Source organism: Drosophila simulans, chromosome 3R, assembly GCF_016746395.2.
Source record: "Drosophila simulans strain w501 chromosome 3R, Prin_Dsim_3.1, whole genome shotgun sequence".
NCBI lineage: Eukaryota > Metazoa > Arthropoda > Insecta > Diptera > Drosophilidae > Drosophila > Drosophila simulans.
In genome coordinates this window covers 18,758,058-18,782,940 of record NC_052523.2, presented here as the reverse complement: position 1 = coordinate 18,782,940, position 24,883 = coordinate 18,758,058, and the positions used below count along the sequence as shown (strand labels likewise).

Here is a 24,883-nt window from a genome sequence, read left to right as displayed (position 1 = left end):
AATACGGTTCTAGTTTAAATAGAGGTGGAATATAAACATTTATTTTATATGAGATACATTTCTTAAAATTTAAAAATAATAAGATAATAAGATAAGATATACTTGTAAGATAAGTTAAGAACGTTCTTCGGTTGCATTGCAAGCAAAAAAATTGACAACATTTTGTTTATAGTTTTTAAAAAATGCATAAAGTAAACTTTTATATTTGACATTCATGATTTTTAAATTATTCAAGATATGCTATTTATCTACTATTTCTTTTGTCTGTCGTGTGATTTTTGTGGGAATCCCTGAGAAATCAATTCATCATCGGTTATAGCCTATAGCCACATTTAATAATGGTATTATGATCATTAAGAACAATTAAAAATGTTGGTAATAATTATTATATTCTGTTCTAAAATTTGTCATGGTTTTTTTTCTTTATAGCCTATAGCTTCATATAATATTTGTATAAAAATTAAATTCAAAGAAAAGTTTTTAGCCAAGTTTTAGTCTTAACTTTTGTGGATTTGAACCAATATTTTTTAGCCATGCTGGCAACTCTTCGAAAATGTTAAGCTTTTCAAGATTGGATTTGCAAACTTGAACACCAGATGGCGCCAGCAGCGTGTGAAAAAGCCAAGCTCGGAAATTAAAGTCGGTGGACCGCAAAAAACTTTAATGCGGCCAATTAAACATTTAAGAGCCTCATTTGCAATTGCTGTTAACAATCTTACGACAAAAAGCTGCTGTAGGCAGGAAAATAAAGTTAGTTTTATTGCAGTAACTTTGCTGAATTTGTTTATCATCGGAAATCAATAATGAAACTGTTTGACGCCCTTGGAAGCAGAAAAATCACCACATATCATAATTACTTTATAATGTTTTGTCCCATCGCCAATTAAGAATTCTACAAGCCAAAGACATTTTGCACATTTGATTGTTACCCTTGCGACTCAATTTTGTCTACGCAATTTGCCGCGAATATACAAACAAATTCAATAATAATTGTTTAACGGTTTGTTCGCCAGTTTGGCTGTTGGCCAAATGTAAATGTTTGCGGAAGATATTTGCATAACTGGCAGTAACCCCTCAGATACATATACATATATACGATATATTCGAACTCGATCGCATGAATCGTCTGCAGCGACGGCGATAATAAACTAACGTCTTTTGCATACGATTATGATCTGCTTGATGGCTGGTGGCCAAACAAAAGACGCATGCAAATGAAATCCGAAACACCGGAAGAATTTGTCGCTGGCTGCGGCGCACACGGCGTATGATTGATTCCTGGCCAACGAAGGGATTCACCCGATCACCCATACGCCCGGTCGACATTCACCCACATCTTATGCAGTCCACTCGGATTCGAACTCGTACTCGAACTGGTTGGCATAAGCTAATCGGCAAGTTCAAGTTCAATTCGCCGGTGACACAGTTAACATTTCGGTGACCCCAGCCTCAGCCTCCGTTTTCGTTTTCGTTTTTTTTTTTCAGACATCGAAGTTCGAAGTCTTGGCCAAAATAGTTGCTATCAGTTTGGTTTCATTAACTTGACCCGGAAGTGGGCCTTAATCGATGCGCTGCGATCATTGTGGGTCGTTAGAATCCGAATCCGAATCTGAATCCGAGCCCTGGGCCCCAAGAATTTGTATGTAAATTGCCAGGTAAATGCGCCGTTTCCTTGAATTAACTTTACAAATACTTCTGGCTGTAAATCTTTCCGCTTTATGCCGATAATAGCAATGTTTTAGGCTTGTTTTAAACAGTTCTCAAATTGCTTGTAAAACAGTCTAAGGAATTTCGCTGATTCGCCAAAAAAAAAGGTCAACGAAATTATAAACCACCTACGCAGTTTCAGTTCAGTTCAGTTGGGTTAGGTTCTAAAGTTCATAATGGAGATAAAGCGTGAATAAGTATTTCAAGTGGGTCAAGGTTCCGAAAGCGAATTTGGATGAAGATATAAAAAAAAGGGAGAATTACCAGAAACCGAAAACAAAATAGAATGAACATTCATTCTGAGGCGATTCGAGACTATTTCTAGGGTTTGTTTTCATATTCTGGCTAATGATGAAAGAGCCTAAGGGAATGGATAAATAACTCAGAGAATACTCTATAATGACTGAATGGTGTTTCAAAAGCTATTAATTGAGAGAAAATGAAAGTATCATTAGGGTACGTATATAGAATGTTAGTTTCTGTTTGTTATTAGCAAACTAATCTGAGATCAACGCTGCGATTGGCTGTGATTTCTAAAATATCTTCGAAAACATTTTACTTTGCCAGTGTTTAAATGAATTTTCTGTTTGTTATGTCTTGTTATTCAAATTTTCTGGAAGCACGCCCAATGCCATAAATTCGCTATCCTCTAAGTTCTACCGCAATCGCTTTGACCAAATCGATCAAAAGTGACAACTATTCAAGAATATTTTATGATTCTTTTAATTGTACAAAAGGCTGCACAGCCAAATACAAAACGAATTAAAAGCCAGGCGATTTTGGCCAACAGCAGCAACAAAAAGCCGGCAACACGCACACACACACACAACAACATTGTCATCGCAATTATCGTAGAAAAACGAGACCATACGATCATTCGATACATTTGCGTATGTAGCATATAGCATATAGCGTTGGGGATCCACGAGGCACAAAAGAACATCTTAAAGCTATAGCTAAAGTCAAAGATGAGGATGAGCAAGATGCCAAATAGCCGAGACAAAAGTTCGGCTAAACAAAAACTAAAGCTGAATCTAAACGCCGAACTGAAGATGAACTGAAAACAGATACAGAAACAGATACAGATACAGATACAAAAACAAATCGGAAGGCAGAGACGAAGAAACAGCAGTGCCAAATCGAACCTTTAGTCGAAATTTTTATACATAGCGCCGTACAACTCGGCGGAGCAGTTCAGTGCGCGTACAAGTCTCGTGGGTAGCGGATGCCAGCAAAGGTATCTCCCCACTACACTATAATATACCATACTAAACTATACTATACCACACCACACCACACCACATAGTGCCTCATATCAGCCTCATTTGAGCAAGACTAAAGATGGAACAAGACTAAAAAACAGTTGTCACGGTGCTAACATTAAGTTGTCGTCGCTCAAAATTAAGTGCACGGCAATCGAAGAGATTGCAACAGGTGCCCAACAAAACCGCTTCATCTGTGTGTGCCAGTGTGTGTGTAGATATATCTGAGTGATCAATCAGATCAATCGTTGGAGGCGAGGAGTTATAGAATTCGTGGCTCAGACTGTATTGATCCGCTTGTAGAAGTCTCTAAAAGTGAAGTTCCATAGCTATTCAAGCGTCAGATCAGCTGACAAGGAAGGTTTATAAAGTTTGTGCATTTCAATAGTTAAGGTACATATCCTTAAATATAAACAAAGTATTTCAACTCTTTAAAAGCTAGTAAAGATGAGCAAGGATTCGCTTGTGTTTACATTTTTCTAAAATTTGCTTAGAAGCACAAGTAGATGATACTTCATATTTTGTATCTTTCACTTCCATTTCTAATATCTAGTTTAGATCAGCAAACTTTTTTTCTTTTACATAGAACAAGTGCCATATAAGGAGCTTAGGGATCTTCACCTGTCAAGGTCATTAAACCTATGCGACACATATTTGATTTTGGCACAACAAAACCGCCGTCGTCCAAATTGGGCAATAGGTGACACAATTTTCTATTTGCTCGCTCTAGGCGCTTCCAAGGTTTCCCACATCTCCGGACATTTACCAAATGACTAACCAAGTGGAAATGCCTTCAAATTGGCTGGCGATGATCAGCCAGACACGACGGCGTCCAAATGATGCGACATCTTATGGCTTAGATCATAATTCCCACCCATTCCCGAACACAAAAAAACAGAGCAAGAAACGCATGGCAAGGTCGTAATGCCAACTGTAAATTGATAAACTGGATTTTCTTGGCTAGTATCTGGCCAGTATTTTGTGCGGCCAACAAAAGTGTTTAGCACCTTTTGGCTTATGACTGCCATTTGCCGCCCCTCCCCCCTCAATATTTTCTGGCCCCATTCTGCGCTAACTGTTGCAGGTAATATTCAAACGGAGCCATAACACCTGAAGTGCAGGAAATGACCGGAAAGCTGAAGCCAAACCTGTTGATGGCTGATAGCCGCCGACTGGAGTGTTGGCCAAGTTGCCCTTCAAAATATCTACCCAGTCGTTTATTATTTCAATTTGTTTCTCACTTCGCAGACCAAGAAGCCGATCAGAATAGCCTCGAAAACGACGCAAGAAATCATAATGCTATTCGATTATTTTGTGGTCTTAATCGGCCTTAGCCAAGTTCAAGTGTGCGACGACTTCAAGTCAACGAACGTGAATGCTTGGAATTTAGCATGGGTGCTTGATAGCTCGATGATTCTCAAATGCCCCCTTGGAGGCGCAAGTTCTTGGCGATGATTAATCACCGGGAGTACCACTTCACTCTGTCCCACTTTGGACTAAACGACTTCTGTAGAAGATCCCCGAGATCCGTAAGAGTGGCAAGCCCCAGCTCAAATCCAAACAAACTGCACAACACAAATATAATTTAGCTGGGTGTGCGAGTGGGTTTTATGCGTTCCACACGTGAGGCACTGCGGCACTGCCCAATTTACTTGGGTCTCGGGTCGTGAGGCAACCATATGGAGTTGAAGTTTTGAGGTGGCCACCAATTTGTTGCGGGCTGTTGTGCGCTGCGGTTGTTTAATTCATAATAATGAATATAATTTACTGTTACTGTTACATGATAATTTCACGGCATTTCACCGTCACCGTCACACATTTGCTATTTGCTATTTGCTATTCTCCTTCGCCTTCGTTTGATTATTATTTTAATTTTATTTAGATTTCTGGGCTCGGCAACAGCAATAGCAATGGCAAAAGCTGAAGCTATAGCTTTGGCATTAGTTGCTCGAGAATCGCATTAACATAACTTAACTACGAAAACTCGAAAAGATCTTTCGCTCATCCAGACTCCCTTCCGATCTTCCCCATTCCATTTAGATTTCGCAAAACTCGTTCGTTGCGACGCAGGCTAAGCAGATTTTTGAATTTCACATCGAAACGATCGTCGCTATATAATCGTATTTGTGGGAGCAAGAGTCCAAAGAGGAGCATTTAAAAATGGCAGCCGTCAACGCAACGCAGGTGGACTATTGGAACTTTCTGTTCACCGATCTGGCAGGTGAGTTGTTGGCGGGGGAAATACCTGTGCCGCATATAGATACTGATGAAATCCCTGGCATTCCCTTGCAGATCCCCGCACCAATAACTGGTTCCTGATCAAGTCGCCACTGCCCCTGCTGGGCATCCTGGCCTTCTATCTCTTCTTCGTGCTGTCCTGGGGACCCAAGTTCATGAAGGATCGCAAGCCCTTCAAGCTGGAACGCACCCTGCTCGTCTACAACTTCTTCCAGGTGGCCCTCAGTGTTTGGATGGTCTACGAGGGCGTGGTCATCTGGCAGTACTACAGCTGGCGGTGCCAGCCAGTGGATTGGTCCCGCACACCCAAGGCGTATCGTGAGGCGCGCGTCGTCTATGTCTACTATCTGGCCAAGATCACCGAGCTGCTGGACACCATCTTCTTTGTGCTGCGCAAGAACGACCGGCAAGTGACCTTCCTGCACGTCTACCATCACACCGTGATGCCCATGATCAGCTGGGGCACCAGCAAGTACTATCCCGGCGGACACGGCACCTTCATCGGCTGGATCAACTCCTTTGTGCACATCATCATGTACTCCTACTACTTCCTCTCCGCTTTCGGACCCCAGATGCAGAAGTACCTGTGGTGGAAGAAGTACATCACCAACCTGCAGATGGTAAGAGCGCTTTATACGCTATCCGTAGATATCTGTAGTATTTCAATTTAAGGGGTTAGAAGAGGTTTATTACTTGCTTTGCTAATGACTTAATCTTAGAACCAAATAGGAAAGCACTTAAGTGGAAAATATTCAAATGTATTCTTTGATTTTAGGGCTGTACTTAAAAGTGATATATAGTTTCATTTTGTTGTCAGATTCTAGAGATCTACAAGACTTTCCAGTCTTAACGTATAACTAAAAAATAGATAGATTCAGATATAGATAGCACCTCATTCTTCCATATCGATAGCTCTTAATGGTCTCCTGATTTTACCATTATCCTTACAGATCCAGTTCTGCTGCGCCTTCATCCACCAGACCCAGCTGCTGTACACGGATTGTGGGTATCCCAGGTGGTCGGTATGCTTCACCCTGCCCAACGCGGTGTTCTTCTACTTCCTGTTCAACGACTTCTATCAGAAGTCCTACAAGAAGAAGCAGGCTGCTGCCAAGGAGAAGGCTCTGTCGGCGGATAACAACAATGATGGATGTGCCAAGGACCTCAACAAGGCCATTGGGCTGCAGCAGGAGAAGCAGAAGGCCTTGTAAGAGGGAGGAGCACCAACACCCACCGCCACCCACCCACACACACCACCCACAACACACAAACCCCTTCAATACTCGTACAAAAGGGCGGGTAGAAACACCCACTGAGAGCCACCCATGTTCTATGTGCAACCTTGTTGACTAATTTCTTAAGTAATCCGCCGCCAAAAAGACGTGAAGCACGCAAAAAAAGAAAATCAGAAACGAGACGAATAGATATTTGAGCAAATGAGGTTTTCGAGACACAGATACACATATTATGTAAATGTAAATGTAAATGTTCAAACAGTTGAAATTGCTTTTTGCCGCCATCGTCATCATCGCTCGCTCCGTTTGAAGTTCGCCATCGTTTCTGGCGGACCCAAATGAAAGAAGTCGTATGTCTTTCGGCCAAAACTGAAACTGAACTAAGCTAAGTAAACAGGCAGAAGAAGCGTTAGTTGTGTAAATAAGTGTAGGTACGCATGCGAATGTGTTTTCTTTAGATTTTATATACGTGTGGTATGTAAAGTAGGCATTAAACAAGTGAAAAACTAGCTAATAACGAAACCATAAATACAAACACAATTTACAAATAAATCTAGAATTTTTTCTACAAAAATATTGTAAAAAACAATGAGCCTTATTCTTTTTCTTATGAACGCGAAATGGGCGGAAGTGAGAACTTGTTGTTCTAAAATCACCACAGTCCATTTACTATAAAAGATCTGAATTGGGTTTTATGGGCATTGTACATATATATCGGTTCCTATGTATACTTGTCAAAAAATACATTCAAAAACAGCTTAATTCATCAGGATTATGTTTTGTTTTGTATACTAGCTATTAATGGTTTAAATGATCTTGATCTTGATCCGAATTAAATATGCATCAAAAGGATTTTCATTTGAAGCAAATATATATTTTACTTTTAACTGAATTTCTTTTCATTTAAAGAAATAATAAATTAATACATTTGGCCTTGAAAGCATTGCATATTCAAGCATTTCCTGTAATCATTTGTGTGTTCATTCAACTTGTATTTATGGTTTCAAACCACTTTAATGGTATTTGTCTTTTCGACAACATTGGGGTATCTCCCAAAGAGCAGTCGCACCCATTTGCATCCCAATCTAGCCATTCATGATCTCAGTAAGCCTCAGATAAATCACTAGAGGAAACTTAGCTCAAGGAACCAACTCAAATCGATTGGTCAGCTGATATATAACCAAGAACCTATTCATTCAGCAGCGGAAGCCAAGATGATTTAAATTTGAATGGGCGTGGCTAGTACAACTGGTCTATGGGGTGATGATCTGGACACGATCGGTTCATGAATTTTTACGAGACTCTGGAAAGACGACCACTTGGCCACTCATTAGAGCTCATTTCGCAGGCACCTTGAACGGCGGCGGAGATAAGATTTTGATAAATTCCACAACCTTTTATTGATCAATCAGTCAAAACGGAACGCAACTGAAGCGGAAGTGAAAACGCATCTTCGAGTGGGGTTGCGGCCATCCGATGTGCGGATACAGTATTCAATAAAGCCGGTTTGGACACTTGGCCTTGATCTTGACCACAAACATGAGAAAACAAAGCGCAGCTCTCAGCCAAAATTCGGTTTTCATCTGGCCCCAACCGGAGCTAAGCTTATGCCAATATTATTCCAGTTTTATGGTCTGATCAGCATAGATTCTATCAGTCTCTCGATTCAAGATGAAGATCTCCGGCGTTATATATATTTTTACCATGGAACTGGAAAAATTTCCATAATCACAATTCAAGGCATACTTTCAGGCCGTTTTTAGTTTTGAAGTTTGACCTATGCAAATGTCGCAAAAACGAGGCTCATTTAAAATAACACGCCTACCCATAGATACAAATCAAACTCTTTTCCAGGCCCTTGAACTTTGACTCGAATGTGTGCAAAACAACAAGAGTTTTATACTCGAAATCTGCATAAATAAAGGTGCTTCATGTGATGCTGGAGGCATGTGTGTGAGTCAAGGCGAGTGGAGAAAAAATTGATTAGAAATTCTAATTTGGCAAAGACATTCTCCAATCGTCGCCAGGGTGTCTAAGCCTGGCCAACAAACTGGACGGGGCACACACAATGTTGCATAATCATCGCAGCACGCGTACTAGGTTCTACACTCATAAAAATAATCGTTTTCTAGGGCTGCAAAAATATATGCGTTTGTTTTATGATCTCTTGATGTTTCTATAATGTAATCTGTTCTCTGATTAGACAGTTGTCACAAAAAGTGGTAGTATCTCTTCAGTTAATCGACAGATATTAATCACGTTTAATGGTCGAAGAATAGCAGATGGCTTGCAGATCTGCATAATTTTTTTTTTGCGTGTGGATGGAGCGCGTGGCCATGCCGTTGTCATAAATAATAGGATCCAATGGGATCCGGTTTGATTACCTAACCCAAGAGCTTCGCGCAGAAATAGAATACCAAAAACCCCCAAAACCCAAACCTGAACCCGAATTTCACCGGCAAAGAACAGACACCGACTTTTTTGGTTTTATTAAATATACAAAATTAAAGTTTTATTGAATTTGTATTGTTTCGCGAAACGATTTACGGCTGCATTTCATTAATAAGCTCTATCACACTAGCTCTCACACACGCTCAGCTAGAAAAACATTAACACGTACTCAGTCACACAAACATGGCCACATTCACGCACTTAGGGTCCTAGCTACTTTTTGGATTTGAATCATCATCCGCCTGCCCGGCATATAAACATTATACAAGTTATTCTCCGCAGACTACAGACTACTGATAGTTGGTAAAGGTAAAGGTAAAAGGTAATGGTAATGGTAAAGGTAAGAGTTACGAACTAAGCCCCGCTCTAAAAACGTAATTGCTAACTGAAAACCCATCGACACCATTCGGCATCGCCGATCATTCCAGCTTCATGGGCTTCACGCTGTTGTTGTTCAGATCGAGGTACGCCTTGCCGGCCTGGCCATTCTGGAGCAGATGCTTTCCGGCGTTCATGGTCTGCGGCATGCAACCCATTCCGCCGGCGGCACGCAGAGCGGATTGGGCCAAGCTGCTGCCGGTGGTGCGACTGCCTCCGTCCACGGACTTGGCCTTCTTGTAGGTCTTGCGGTAGAAGTTGCCGAACAGGTAAAGGAAGATGACCGTGTTGCCCACGAAAAAGAAGGTCAGTGTCTTGGGCATGTTGCAGCCCTTGGCGCCCACGGTCAGCATGTAGCCGAGGATGAGGACGAACTGGATCAGCTGGATGCTGGTCATGTACTTCTTCCACCACAGGTACTTCTGGTACTGGGGTCCCATCGCGGCCACCATGTAGTAGAAGTACATGATGATGTGCACGCCCGAGTTGAGGATGCCAATGATCACGCCCTGCTCGCCGGGAGCGTACTTCAGGTAGCCCCAGGAGAAGAGCACCGTGATGGTGTGGTGGTACACGTGGAGGAAGGACACCTGGTTGTCCTTCTTGCGCAGCACAAAGAACGTCGTGTCCAGCAGATCGATGATCTTCGAGAAGAAGTAGAACCAGGCGCCGGAGTAGAGGGTCAGATTCTGCTCCCTGGTGCGGTTGATCTCGCATTTCTTCGAGAAGATTGACGACATCACATTGCTCTCTTGGATGGACTGCAAAAAAAGAAAAGGGAAATAAATCAATATGAATACCTATTTAGATAGCCATCAACAAAAGCTAAATTCAACATTTTTCTATTTTTAATTTGCTGCTTAAAACCACTATTTTATTTAAATTTCTTATTCACGTGCACTTCCTTTGTTCATTCATTAAAGCGCGACGTCGATTCGCAATTCGCAATTCAATAGTCCAACAATTGTTGAATAAAAATTCACGAAAATAGTGTTAAACGAATTCTTCGCACACACAATGTATTAAATTGGCTTAGTTTAACATTTTAATGACAATATAACGTAGCCCGCAACTTTGTATGTTCGACAAGCACTTGGCGCTGCTTTTCTTATTAAAAATGAATAATACATAAATCGAGATCGCGAAACAGGCTGAATAATTATGACGCCCCGTTTTATGGACTCACCGTGCGGCACATCCAAATGGAGTACAAGACCTGAAAGGCATTATAGAACACCATGATGCGCTTGAGGTCCATGGGCTTGCGGTTCTTCATGTACTCGGGTCCGATCTTCAGAACGAACGCCAAATAGACGAGGACCACGGCCACCACGGGCATAGGTGAGCTCATCAGGAACCAGCTGTCCACCGTCTCATCTGAATAGTATTCGAATCATTAGTATCAGTTGATATGTATCTCTAGTTCGATTCAACTTACCCACTCCTTTGGAGAGGCCGGAGATTCGCTCCTCGACAATCTTTATGTAGTTCGTCATGTTGGCTTTCTGTTTTCGTTACTGTTTCTGCAACTGGCAACTGGCAATTGGCAACTGAAAGAAAGAGGCTTGCGAGCTTTAGAAATTTTCGCCCAAAAATCGAGAATTCAGAGCCCGACGTCCGTGCGCCGCGTTGCCGAAATATTGAATGAAAATAGGTATTCTAAATCGCGATCGCTTGGAGAGGCTCAGCACGTTTGTTTCTGCTCGGCTCGCCGAGGATCGTGATTTGCATTGGAATTCGTGGCGAGGCACGCCAAAGATTTATTAATGAAAGGCGCGAAGAAATCGCTTATTGAGTTATCCCCAATCGAATGATGAATGACGACAGCAAAGATAATGCTGGTGCAGCTCAGCGATATAACTAGACATATGTGAATCTCTCGATTCAATAGAATCGAACGAGAATGTCTTGAAGATCTAAGATTCTTGGCCGAAGCCAAGACCGCAAGTCAGTGGCTTGGAAACCTGAAAAAATCCGGACTCAAGGCTTCATTTGAATTTCTCGCCTTGGCACTAAAGTTAATACTAACTTTGGCATTCATCTTGGCATCTCCCTGAACATCTGCGATTGTCTTTTTCAGCTTTTCTGTTCAGATAAAATCGGCACGGCACTCGGAGTTTATGTTCTGGCCACTGGGGCTCGTGTTCTTGCTTCACATTGTTATTTAAATTGCACACGGAAAAGAGTTTGATCGAAAATGACCCATCAAATGTATTCAATTACACGGCAGCCAGAACTCGTTTCTTATGTAAACTTTTCGAGGTGTTCTCCTCATTAACCACTGACCTAGCCAACTCCAACCGGAACTCGTTCTGGCGAAGATTCTCGAACTATAGATATGTGGCTAAATGTATATAGATTGGTTTGTATAATTAGCTGGTATGCTAAAAGATGTCCAGTTGGGAATGTCACAAATCGGAACCGTATAAAACTAGTTGTCAAACTCGAACGAATTTATATGCTTGTACTTTAAATTTAAAGGCACGGCCTGCTCTATAATGATTCTGGGATGACTGGAGTTTTGTTCCATTCTGATTGCAGCAGCACTCTTCATGGATGATCACATGGCGTGTAATTTGATTTGGAGAGTCTGGCCTGGCCGGGCCGAAGAACAGAGCAAACACCTGCCACAGTCGCTAATTGGACACACTCGGCGTATGATTGATATGTTTTGACTACCGCCGATCGACAGCGACTGAGACTAGGTCTCTGTCAGGGTTAAGTCGTTCGCAATCGACTTCGCCTTCCCTTAGCCATATAGCCATAAAGCTATATAGATATATAGATATAGGTGTTGCCATTCCCAGACCCATTCGTATGCAAGACACTTGGCAACCATATAGACTGACACTGGAGACAGGAAAAGTGAGCTGGCTGCCGCATCAACTACATCATCATCATCATCATCATGATCGTAGTCGACCAAAAATGTGACGCCAATTGAAAGTCAGGCGAGTGTTCCGCTGGCTGCCTTCGCAGCTGCTGACGTTGATCCCCCCTTTTGCTACGCCCCTTTTGGATGGCAGCTCCCCCTTTTTTGGGAAACCCCAGCACCTTCTGGTGCCACACTTTCGGATAACCAAAGGCCACATCTATAGCCACTACAACAGTACTGATTCTGTGAGGTGAGCAGGTCTTCCGCCTTAAATAAATTAAAAATAAACGCAGAAGCAGCCAGCAACCACATTCTGCCGCGCACGCATTAAAATTATGTGTATTGTATGCATAATTGATTTTCGCTTTTGCCAATTTTTGTACCCTTTAAGAGCTGATGCCTTGTCAGCAGTATCAGAACACTCGATACTTGGACACTTGGCACTCGGAACTGAGGACTGAGAACTGGGAACTGGGTTTACCCAGCACTCGAACACGGCTTTGCCATAATTTTAAATGTTGTGACTAATGCGAAAAGTATCTAAATATCCATACGTCTGTTACGTTGCGGAAAAGCACCGAATAAAGCGTTAATTTTTACGAATTTGCCTCTAAAAATAAAAGGTTCGGGTAAAAACAACTTAATTCGCCACTAATTCGAAATCTAATGAAGGCCGATGGGGCATTAGTCTTTCATCTGCGCATAAGTCTATATGTATCTGTATCTGTATCTGCGGCTGCGATTTAAACGTTGTTAATGTGCCACCGGTTGAAATCTGCAAGTTTTGCATGTTTCTTTTTTTGCAAGTTTGCGCCTAGAAGCACAGGTATTTCGTGAGTTATGTCGCCACGTGTGTACACCAGAAAAAAATATGATTTGTGTTTGGAAAATCCCAAGTATTTGCAATTTATGATAGTAGACTAGTCTTGGTTTTTTGTAGAAACGAAGCTAAATATTTTTAAGCCAACTTAGTTTATTTTTCTTTCTGTTGCAGAACTTCTCATATCATTTTGAGCTACATATATGCTGTGTAAATTGCAGTCCAACGGGGCGGATGTTTTTCTATAGATTACAGACAGCACGATTTTCACACGCACTTGAGTGTTCGCCGAATGACAACAATTAGCCATGTGAAATTCCCGAATACATTAGCCCATTGAAGTTTGGAAATGTGGTAGGTGTTGCGATGCAATCGAATGGATCCATAGTGTCGTGAGTTCTGAGTAGAGGGTATGTAAACGGGTCGAGCACCCTGAAAATTGTTTAATTTTTTCCACATTGTTGTTTTCCCGACGTGGCTCCAGAGTGCAACAGGTTAATCATTTAGTTTTGCCTGTGTCAAGTGCACATGTTTTATGGTTTCATGCTTGCTTAGCGCTGTAAATTAATTTTTTTTGCCAGCCGAGGCATTTACAGAGGAGGCACAAAAACGCGCCGAGTCAGCCAGCAGTTGGCAAACCGCAGAAACGCCACATAGATACATCCATAACTATAACCCACACGGTAAGAAAATACTTTAAAATTGCGATTAAACCTAAGTTTAGCAAATTCCTTAGCTAGTGGCTTTTTGAGGCATATATGAGAGATAAGTAACTTTCACTGTCAACAAAACTGTCTAGTTTAATTTTCTTTAAGATAAAGTATATTAATATTCTTTAAGCACCTATTGAATTGAATAGAAACCCGAAAGATGGCTTAAAGATCTTTTTTCCTGTGCGTCTTAAGCCAGTTTGTGGCTGGTGACTTTTTGGGCCGACTGACAACCTTTAATTACTCTGTAAATATTTGCGGCGTTAATTGGATTTTTTCCTGGCCCAAACGAAACCCTCTGTGTCTGTCTGTGTTGTCGTTAGAAACTGTAACGGATATGGGCCGTGGTCTCTTCGTGGGAACAGCGACTTCCAATCTGTTTGCCTAACCATGAAATGTGGTCATCTTCGCGAGCGGGAGTGTTCAGTTTGGCCATAGTGGCAGGCGGCCATTTGCTGGCAGCTATTGAAGGCCATTTGGCTGGTGCAGCTGCAAATTGAATCGCAATCGATTACAAGTTCAAATCGTTTAGATTTGGCCGCCTCAATGCTGCAGCCAGAGTCTTGGCCTTGGCTGACTGGCAAAATTGCAGCTCCTCAAGCGAGTTTTCAGCATTTAATCTATGTACGATGCATTGGGTTAAGGTCGACTAGAAATATCAGACGGACCAATGGCGGTGGTGGCAGCAGAGTTAGCCAGGCTTAGACCAGCCACTGCCAATCGAGCTCTCCATTTTTTTTACTTTTTTTTTTGCCCAAGAAGTGCTCTCCAATTTATGCAACACTTTCATGACGCCTTCAGGTTGCCCCAAAAAAATGAATTCATATCACTTCCGTACCTGTTGGTTTTTCGGCTGACTCGATTCCCTGCTTGGAACTTGGCTAACACACACACGCACTGGCGCGCACACACACACACAATCGCACTACGACCGTAGCCTGAAGATTCAGTTTCAGTTTACGGACTCGAAACTCGGATTCGGACTCGGACTCGGACTCGACTGCGGCAAACGCCAAGAAGACACTAATATGGAGTTCTACCCGCTCGGCTGTATAAATAAACAAAATGAACGCGCTTCGCAGGCCGGCCAACATTTGACGCCGCCGTCGCTGGCGACGCTGGCAGCGCAGTCGCGGCGCGGCCCGCACGGCGTATACTTAACCTTTTTTTTAGTTGATTTTTGCGTCACTCGACCGGGTTCGATACGATGCAAGTCGAAGTCGCGTTAATGGCCAATTTAAGTTGCGCGGCGGTTTCTTTTTTTTTCGTTTTTTAATTTTATTTTTGCTTTAGAAACATTTAGTTTTGGTTTCTTTACTGATTTTTGGTGCTTTCTGGTGCTAAGGTCAAGTTTGAAGCCATTAAAACGAATGTCTGTGGCGAGAAAAGAAAGCAAAACTGCTAACAGCAGCAGATAAGCCATGCTTTTTCTTGGTTTATTTTGAACAAGTTTATTAACCCTTTCCCGGTTGCCCAAAAAAACATGCAGATCCTATCGCAAAAAGAGCGGCAAAAAGAAAACGAAAGCAAAGAGGGAAGCGAAAAAGTACACAGTGAAAACGAAATATATTTCGATTTTTTCAATTACTATTATGTCTGTATATGTTTAGAACTTAACGAACTTACATAGAACATAGACTCTAGTTCATCATCATAAATTATTAACAATTTTATGGAAAGATGATTTTATGCCACTGAAAGTTTTTGGAATGAATTGGAATGAATGAATTTCTAAAAAATGTATATATGCTCTATATATGTATATATATATATTGTGTCGCGATTTTTAGACCGCACGATGGAGTTTATATCTTTATTATGTGCTTTGACCTTTCAGTGATAACTAAGGTTAATTAGATTTTACGTCATCCTCTCTACTTTGTTTTGATACTGTGTTATATCTAGGAAAGCATCTCTATAAGGGAATGCTTAAAAAATCAGTAAAACTAATTCCATAAGACCCTTTTAAAATTTGATATAATTTGTAAAAATAATATGTTTATTAAGTTTCAATACGATTTCTTTCTGTGTGCCCATTTCCAGCAACAAAATTGGCTTTAAATAAACCGCTAGACAATTGATTTATTATCGCCGTCACGTCATTGAGACGAACTCAATTGGCAGCATAGTTATAAGTGTGTATATATATCTATGTATGTCAATTTGGGGGATGACACGCCCCAACTCGATAACTGGCACTTACTTAACTACGCAAATAGGGTTTACGGGCGCAGTTAACACATTTCCAGGTCGATGGGAAGCAATTATCCGTCCCATGAATGGCTCAATTTCACGCACTTACTCTCACCAGTCTCCCAGATTCCCAGGTGATTTGTGTGACCCATGCACTCCCACCCACGTGCTAAGTGCCCGGTCAAATATGCAAATGTTTGCCGAGTTGGATGCACTGCAGCTGTGTTGGTCGCCACCCTTCCGGGTCTTTGGCATTTCCATTTCCATATCCATTTCCATTTGAAGCACATGGCAGTTGGCCGTTTTGCATTTTTTATCGCGCGCTCGTCATTCAAACAGCTCGCATTATCGGCGCTTCTCTTTTGTGATTATGACCCTGAACTTCAGCGCTACTAAATGTATTAATTCAGTCGATTAATACCGCTAGTCGGGGTCTGTGCGAAATCTGCTCCTTGGCCGAGTTTCTAACGTATCTGCTCAGAACGCCGAGAGCTGATGGATGATATTGGCCTGGATTGGTCAATAGGGTATCATCTTGATGGGCTGCCCCTGAGCAAAGCAAGTTCTATAGTCTTATGCTTGAAAGTGAATTTGTTCAACAAAGATGAATGACTCTTGACTAAGCATACTAACTTTTATGTGCAATAAATATTCTAAGGGCGATATTAAAACGTAGTTAAATTGCGCTATTAGGAGCTTGCCAAACAAGTGAATCTTTATTGGGCCTGCATGGCTGGTGATATTTCCTCACTAGCCAAACACCATTTTGTCTTCCCAATTAAGTTTCTTTATTATTAGAATTGTTATTTGCCTACATTTGTGGGTTTTTATAACACCATAATGCTCTTTCTAAAAATGCTAAAAGTGGACATTCTTGTATTATTGAATTAATTAATTAAATATATATTTATTAAGTGAGTTGTGATGTTGTCTTTGTTGTCTTTGCAAAATTGCCCAAAGAATGGCAGATATATGCATACTTAAGTAGGTTAAATATCGGGGAACTACACATGCTAATTCATAACTACCAGGCTTAAGTTGACTTCATTGTTGATGGTTTTTAATGAGATGCCTTAACATTTTTTGAAAACAATTTCTCTGTTACTAAAGTGTTTACAGACTAGAGGAAAATTTTCTATTCATATAATATACGTCTTGTAATTTCGTCACGGTAATTTCTCATGAAAAAAAATACAAATGCCTGTTAGGTATTAACGCAAATATCCAATATTTGGTCAGTAGAAGTACCACCTTTGATCGCCAATAAAAAGTTGTTAGCTCTACAAAATGTTGACTAATAATGAAAGCACCTTGTTTACCGGGAGCAATGCGATTTGCTGGCTAGCAATTTCAAATCTTGGCGCGCTCTGCACAGAGTTGCCACACCATTTTGACAGAGTTGTGACTACAAAGTAGCGTTAGCAGACGTTAACAGCTGGTGCTTTAAAGTGTGACCGTATTTCCCTCGTTCCCATATGATTGCTAGTGATTTTCCCTTTCGCGTTTGCAGTCACACTGGAAAAAACACAGAAAAAATTAAATTAAGGGAAAACAGATGAAAAACTGCAATTGAACGCAATTGAAGCAAGTGCAACAAATAGTTTTCCGCGCCAGTGTTGACTCCTGGGCCTGCCGTCGAAGCCACGCCAACTGCGCGACTTTCGAGTGGTAAGTGAGTAGTAACGAATCGCCAGTGAAATCGAGTGATTAACCATTTGCTTGTGTTGTGACTCTCTGTAACTTCGTATAAAAAAATGGGAACTGCGCAAGTGGAGTGCAGGTGGGGGTTAAGCCAGTTGGTAGTATTCCACTCACACGTGGCCTTCTGGCTGAATTTTCCATGCGCTTTGCTATCTATATAATGGTTTCCCCGAAACACCAACTGCACCTTAACCCACTGAGGATCCCACTCGCATTTGGACCCCGTCTTATGTAAAAAACGTAATTGGCAGCTAGTTCCCTAAGTGATAAAACACACAAAGCCACCAGATACAGACTTAGGTGCTACGTACAACCGATTCACTGGGGACCAAAGGTCGCTCAATACTATATAGCAATGCGATCGGAGCAGACCAATAAACAAATAAACAAATATCGCATTTCTCAGACGAGCTAGCGTTGAGCTAACAACCGTTTAGCATTGCTTTCGAACAACTAAATTCGTATTTTTCGTATTGAACAGAACGTATTTTTCTTACAGAACACTATTTGCGGAGTGCAAAACGAATCCCCGGGATCGTAAGGCCATGGATTCGGCCACCAATCTTCTGGAGCAACAGGGCTCAGCGGCTGATGGGAGTGGCGGGAGCCATCCCGCCGAGGTGGAGGTAACCACTCAGGCTCGAGCCACTTTCGGGATGGACGCCGAAGGACACGCTACCGGCGAGGCTGTGACCACCACCACGGCCACCTTGCGTAGGGAAGGTTCCGACGAGGACATCTTTGAGCAGGTGCAGATGATTCTGCGCAAGCGACGTGGCTGGGGACCAGAGGACTCGCTCAGCCCCAATGATCTGGACATTCTCGAATACGACGATGAGTTGGTCGAGGAGGATGACGCCGGTTGTCCACTCCCCTCGACCCCGGAAGACACACAGCTTATTGAGGCGGAGGTGAGTCGGGGCTATTAACCTCCATTTCCATTTCCACCAGGTGGAAAAGTACGAAATGCAATCGTCAAAACATGTGGCGGAACTCTTATCGCTGACCCACCACCATGTGGTTATCGGCTGCCACTTGTTAGGCGCACTTTTCACTCTGCGCAAGCAGTCATTTCAATGTCGGGCGTCTTATCAATCGAAATGTTGCATTGGCCAATGTCTATTTGCCACATTCAAATGTACCATAACCATTGTAGTTAAGCCTTATCGTGGCCATTTCTCCATTTTTATGACTCACTAAATACAATTGCTCAATTTAAAGCATATTCCACCGCCATTTGAAAGTTATACCTCTTATCTATCTTTGCCTTTAATGTCTGACCGAAAGCTGTCAAGTAAAATTTCTTGACTTTGAGCCTTATACTGTAGACAATCTGCGCGTTTGCTCACCGGCTTTAAAGGTCAGGCTTAGATTGAACGCAAAAAGCTTTGGCATAGCCCTTTATACGATAGATGCTGGAAAAAAATCAAAAATTTACGTCGATCCGGTGCTGATAATGCCCGGAGACAGTTTCGGGCAAGCTTATCTTATCGCGGAACGCATTCGGTGCTTTCTTGTTCCGCCAACAAAGTCTAAACAAATTGAGTATGCGACTGGCAGAGGCTTCACAGTACGATCGCTCATTGCCTCGCACATTTAGTTCTAGTTCCGTTCGAATCTCTGTTAGCCGCTCAAGATGCAGACCCAGCCGGAGGTTATAGTGCGTGTCAACCCGGATCTGGAGCCGGATCTCTTTCAAGAAACTTACAGAAGCCAAAACCCTGACACAGTCAAGGAGCAAGCTGAAAATGCAGTCGTTAGTCCCATTTGCTTTTAGTTTTCCTTTGTTATTAAGCTTTTCATATCCGTTTTGAGGGCTGTTTAATGTCTTATCTCTCTATTCCACAGATGACGGAAGTGCTGAAGGCCGGAGTTCTCTCCGATGAAATTGATTTGGGCGCATTGGCACACAATGCCGCCGAGCAGGCAGAGGAGTTTGTGCGCAAGGTAAGCCAAGTGATGCAGCCATGTGAAGAATGGCTTAAATGGAAGATACTCTTCAAGATTTATGTTTTGTGCTTTGTTGCTTTTGTATTTGTGTTTTTATTTCAATAAATAGTAATAATTGTTTAGTATTAAGTGTTGGGACTGTTTGTTTTTTTTTTTTTGTTTTTGTTTTGTTTTATAGTTTCCATACTAATTGTCTTATCTTTTGAATGATATGTTTTATTTTTTCCATTTCATTCGTAGGTCTGGGAGGCTAGCTGGAAAGTGTGCCACTACAAAAATCTACCCAAGTGGCTGCAGGATAACGACTTCCTACACCGCGGCCATCGCCCACCGCTCCCCTCTTTCCGTGCGTGCTTTAAATCAATTTTCCGCGTGCACACGGAAACGGGCAACATCTGGACACATCTTCTTGGCTGCATCGCCTTCATCGGCGTGGCATTATACTTCATCTCGCGTCCCTCGGTTGAGATCCAGACACAGGAGAAGATCGTTTTTGGCGCCTTCTTCATCGGTGCGATTGTGTGCCTAGGATTCTCATTCGCTTTTCACACACTGAGCTGTCATTCTGTAGAGATGGGAAGACTGTTTTCTAAGTAAGTATTCGGCGCCCAATTGAATAGAAATCATATTAATTGTTTTGTTTACCGGCAGACTTGACTACTGTGGAATTGCGCTGCTGATTATGGGTTCCTTTGTGCCTTGGCTGTACTATGGCTTCTACTGCCATTACCAGCCAAAGGTGATATACCTATCCGTCGTGAGCATTCTGGGCATCCTCTCCATCGTAGTCTCGCTATGGGACAAGTTTTCGGAGCCGGCACTTCGTCCCTTGCGCGCTGGCGTATTTATGAGCTTTGGCCTGTCGGGTGTGATTCCAGCTATTCACTACAGCATCATGGAGGGCTGGTTCAGCCAGATGAGCCGCGCCAGTCTGGGATGGCTGATTCTGATGGGTGAGTGCTTGTAGATATACATATTAAAATAATGGTAATACAATGGGAAAATACACCTTGCAGGCCTCCTCTACATTCTTGGCGCGCTGCTATACGCGCTCCGTGTTCCCGAGCGCTGGTTTCCTGGAAAGTTCGACATTTGGGTACGGTTCTTGATGGTTTTGTCCTTTGCGCCGTTCTGACAGTCTTTTATTTTGCAGGGTCAATCACATCAAATATTCCACATACTGGTCATTGCGGCCGCCTTTGTCCACTACCACGGCATCTCTGAAATGGCCATGTACCGCGTCATGTATAGCGAATGCACTGTTCCCATCGAACCAATAACCTTTTAGATGCTGAAGTGGACGCCAAGGAACAATCATCGTAAAAGCACATACAATCCCATTCATAGTACGAGTAATACATATATTAATGCGAACTAGCGCAGTTTTACAATGCAACCTTTTTAGCGTTTGGGGAGCATTTGTACCTTGTTATACAAAATCAACAGAACCATTTAGAAAACATAAACACACACTTTACACACAATTACGCGCATTTATCATCAAAATCTTGCATAGAAAAAAAATTTGCAAAAACAGTTGATTGTCGAATGAAATCTGCAGTAGAGAAATTAATATATGTACAATTATTTATAAAATTCCAATTTGTCTACTTAATGTTGTCGTAAGTTGATTGATCTTTCGAGTAGTGCAGAATTGCTTGCATCTGAAATTGGCAAAACGAGATGACTTCCGCTCAGGGGTTCCATTGCTAAAACAGGAGCTAAAGGAGCTAAAATGCCAGCCAAGCAATTACTTTAAGTTATGCAATTAGATGATCCCCTTGTGGCATTAGTATTTACCTTACCGCTTAGAGTTGTTAGGGTTGTATGGAGTAATGAACATACGTTTCGATCGTTAAATGAGGTCTGATTTTATATCCACACATACACACTGCACATCACAAATTCCGCATCCATGCACCCACACGGCAGAGCATCGCGCATGGAGCCTAAGATATTATATCACCATATACATTATAAATGCAGATCTATCACAAAACATAAAGCGAATCAAAACAATAAAAAAAGCTGAGACTTCTAAAAGAGCGTTTTGGTAAAGATTGCTATATTAAGCCATATATCATTTTATTTCTCGGCGCAAAAACTATTTTAAGGTTTGCTGATTGCCATTTGGCAATTCGGCGGTTGCCATCACCCTAATGCCTGGCCATAAATACCGCTGCAGAGAACTAGAAATCCGCATCGGGGTTATTAGAGGAGTTCAGTCTGCTGATGACTGGGCGAATGCCGAGTTGACTTTGACCCCCTTGATGAAGTGAGCAGCCGTGGTCTAGTCTCCGAGATCTCGGATCGCGATCTGATTCCTCCGCTGCCTTGTGTTCTATGCGTCGTCATTGTCTTCGCCGTGTGCCAGTTTCTATCGACGAATCCGCAGATCGTTAAACCTTTTATTTTGCACGGCGCAAATAAATCGAACTTTGTACTTGACAACTTGTCGGCACGTGTCTTTCAACTAAATGCGATTGCAGGGTTTTGATTTACCAACAAAATTCAAGTTCAGCAGAAAAAAAAGCAAATGACTTGGTCGAAATAAGGCGAAAATCAGTTCGGAAGTTGGGCAAAGTGGGAGAAAACCAAAGCCAAAGAGAAATATTTTAAAAATGTCTTAATGAGGCGTAAGCATGTGCATAGCTAAATGGTACAGTGTGGCTTGGATTTGATGATTTTTAAGACTTCTTATTTTCGAATAGGTATATAACAAATGCTAGTCATTTAAAATCGAACTTATCAAGTTTTCACTGTGAAATCGAACACATCAAACATTTTGTCTCCTCCAATTCGCCCCCGTGCGCCGTAAAATCCAAAAAATAAACCTTAAAATCGTAATAACTTCAAAAGATGCAGTGAATCCAGCCCGCGCTGAATGACAAATGCAAATCAAGTGGACACAAGTGGGTGCCAGGTGTGGAAATGTTTAAGGCAAAATTTAAGTATTAATCGTTACTGTTTTGCTCTGATTTACTCAGCTACCTTCGAGGTGCGCAACTAATTGGAGTTATCTTCAAACTTTGGTTTTTTTCTTATACCGAAACCTTTAAAATGTAACTGGGCTTTAACCTGCAATTAAATACGATATTCGGTGGCCAATGCACACGCCATATGTCCGCACTCTAATTACCCTCATTACGCGTAATTTGGCAATTTGCGCGGACCTAGGAACCGGATTCCCGCAGTGGGCCAGCCGGAAGAGAAGCTATCGCCACTCGGCTGTCATCGTCATTATGAGATATGCATCAGCATCCGTGTATCGGAGCTTTGTGCAGTTCAATGTCGGATCCAAAATGCGTACATGTATACATATACATGTACATATATATTTATATATATATGCAGAGTTCAGATTGCCACCCAGATTTTGGCTTTCAGCTCTTTATTAATGGTCTTGTGCAGTTGCTTTCATGCGTTATATTCAATAAGCATGCGAGTGAGACTCAGACGCAGACTGAGACTTAGACTCAGACTCAAAGGCAGACCCAGACGCAGACTGACAGCCAGCAAGTGGCAACTGGTCTTTGAAGGTTTTTGGCGTTTAAGTGTTATGGTCAAGGCTGTCGCACAGCATCCGCTGTGTGTCCAGTTCGTTAGTTCATTGATTTCCAATCAGCCTGAGTTCACCTCACCTCGTCAGCATTTTGTTGCGTTTTTTCCACCATCGGCGTTCTCTAAGTGTTACGCATTAATTGAGTTTTAATGTACGCAGGCGATTGCGCACGAGAATTGCCACAAAAAGCGACAAAAACGGTCGAAAATTACTAAATTAAGAGCAAAATAAGACAAAGAGAAGGCAGAATTTTTTTGTGAATTTTGAACCTAACGATCTAGCCTATTCTTGCAGAAATACCGAATCCAATCATTTTCATGCAAATTATGGTATCTTGTCAAGTTCAAAAACATTAAAACCGCATAATGCCCACCAGTGTTTTTATTTATTTTCGTTTCGTTTTGTTGTTGCCAATGTAAAGATGCTTTGAATAAAAAGCTCTAATCGAATGAGTCGTTAAATGAACAGCATTAGTAGTATCTATAAACCGATGCTCCGGGGCATCGGCGCGAGTTCGTGTCCGAAGTCTTTTGTTTCCGCCAGGCGACATTGACTTTGAAATGCTTTGTATTGAACACACAAGTGAAAATTCGGATGGAAAATTTACGGAAATCATCGCTAAACAATAAACTGATTTATTGAACTGTGCATTTTGTTGCTTGTTTCGAAATAGAGCTGAATATAAAATGCGACATTTACAATTAATGTGAATTAAAATATTTTCGAGATTAAACAAAACAAACTAGTGCTAAGTTATTAATTTAATAATTGTATTTATAACTGTACCGCAATAATTTGATTATTCCTTTTTTTACTTATGTGTTAGTGATAATGACTTTTTTAACATCAAAACATGAAGACCGTAAAAAAAAACTATTAAAGTGACTTAACATAAAATGTTATTGCGAACATTATATTTAGTTGATTATTCATAAAACATTAAATTGCACTCGTGAATATGGCAAGCCCTATCTTTACTTTGTTCTTGGCTAGGAAGTATTGTTGTTAAAAAAACGTGGTATTGTAGGCTCTTAAATGGTGGTGTCGACTGTCTTCCAATTGATTACTTTGTTATCTGCTGGACACGCCTTGAAATCAGTTCAGTCGCTGGGCTGGTTAACGTAACACGCGCTGCGTAGAATCTTCCTCGAATTGCCAAAAATATTTAGCAATTTAAATAAGCTTCGTCACATAGAGCACCTCCAAAATGAGATTCGGGCACGCGTCGGGCATGCCAACATTTTTCGGCGGGGGCGACCTTCGCAATGGCGGAAGCTCCATCGGAATCGAATTGGGCATCGGCCGGATTGGAATCCAAAGATTAAGGCAATAGCGATCTGTGAATGAATCGTTGGAGTCACAGATTTCGGTGAATCGCGATTGAGTGCACATTGGATCTACAAATGCGTGGGATGGGTGGGTGTGTCGTCGCATCGATCAATTAACGAATAAACCGCAGTTGGCTGCATTGTTCCCCAACTATGTTGTCTTTTCCTTCTGATTGAGCAATTAGCAACGGTGGCAAATGTCAGACATGCATTTGTGCCTGTAGTTAGTGCGTCTATGGAACCCAGTAGGCTTCTGTTTAGCCCCACACTGTGGGTTAGTCCGTTCGGCGTAATGCAGTGTTTCGGTGCAAAAGTGCCTGAAAACTGTGACTTTCCGAGTGAATGAGGGAATGACGCGGCTGAAATCCATCAAGTGGCCACTGGAAGCTCTGGGCCGGAGGCATTTTGGGGCCATTTAATTGCACAATCATTTTTGCACACTTTACACAGAAACAGACACACAACCTGCAATG

General features: G+C 41.8%; 3 protein-coding genes across 6 annotated transcripts; 2 read left to right on the top strand and 1 right to left on the bottom strand.

The window, feature by feature from the left end:
* Positions 1-2,848: 2,848 nt before the first annotated feature.
* LOC6729122 (elongation of very long chain fatty acids protein AAEL008004) lies at positions 2,849-7,031 on the top strand. Its single transcript, XM_016174923.3, has 4 exons — positions 2,849-2,944; positions 5,010-5,190; positions 5,262-5,827; positions 6,158-7,031. Exons 2-4 carry the CDS (start codon positions 5,130-5,132, stop codon positions 6,416-6,418), a joined length of 888 nt encoding a protein of 295 aa, XP_016035770.1. The 5' UTR covers positions 2,849-2,944; positions 5,010-5,129; the 3' UTR covers positions 6,419-7,031.
* Positions 7,032-8,892: 1,861 nt separating this feature from the next.
* LOC6729121 (elongation of very long chain fatty acids protein 7) lies at positions 8,893-14,714 on the bottom strand. Of its 2 annotated transcripts, none has more exons than XM_016177290.3 (4): positions 14,515-14,714; positions 10,710-10,821; positions 10,458-10,648; positions 8,893-10,032 (listed from the first exon to the last, which is right to left on the bottom strand). In XM_016177290.3, the coding sequence occupies exons 2-4, from the start codon at positions 10,765-10,767 to the stop codon at positions 9,313-9,315; spliced, it is 969 nt and encodes a 322-aa protein (XP_016035769.1). In that variant the 5' UTR covers positions 10,768-10,821; positions 14,515-14,714; the 3' UTR covers positions 8,893-9,312. The 2 variants fall into 2 exon arrangements, with proteins under 2 accessions (XP_016035769.1, XP_016035768.1); XM_016177289.3 differs by lacking the exon at positions 14,515-14,714 and adding an exon at positions 11,558-12,278.
* Positions 14,715-17,343: 2,629 nt separating this feature from the next.
* On the top strand, positions 17,344-21,592 carry LOC6729120 (adiponectin receptor protein). Of its 3 annotated transcripts, XM_016174926.3 has the most exons (7): positions 17,345-17,537; positions 18,070-18,481; positions 19,419-19,517; positions 19,761-20,113; positions 20,172-20,473; positions 20,537-20,616; positions 20,674-21,592. In XM_016174926.3, exons 2-7 carry the CDS (start codon positions 18,116-18,118, stop codon positions 20,806-20,808), a joined length of 1,335 nt encoding a protein of 444 aa, XP_016035766.1. In that variant the 5' UTR covers positions 17,345-17,537; positions 18,070-18,115; the 3' UTR covers positions 20,809-21,592. The 3 variants fall into 3 exon arrangements, with proteins under 3 accessions (XP_016035765.1, XP_016035766.1, XP_002104441.2); XM_016174925.3 differs by lacking the exon at positions 19,419-19,517 and having other exon boundaries at positions 17,344-17,537; XM_002104405.4 differs by lacking the exons at positions 17,345-17,537; positions 18,070-18,481 and adding an exon at positions 18,887-19,326.
* The last annotated feature ends 3,291 nt before the right edge of the window (positions 21,593-24,883 follow it).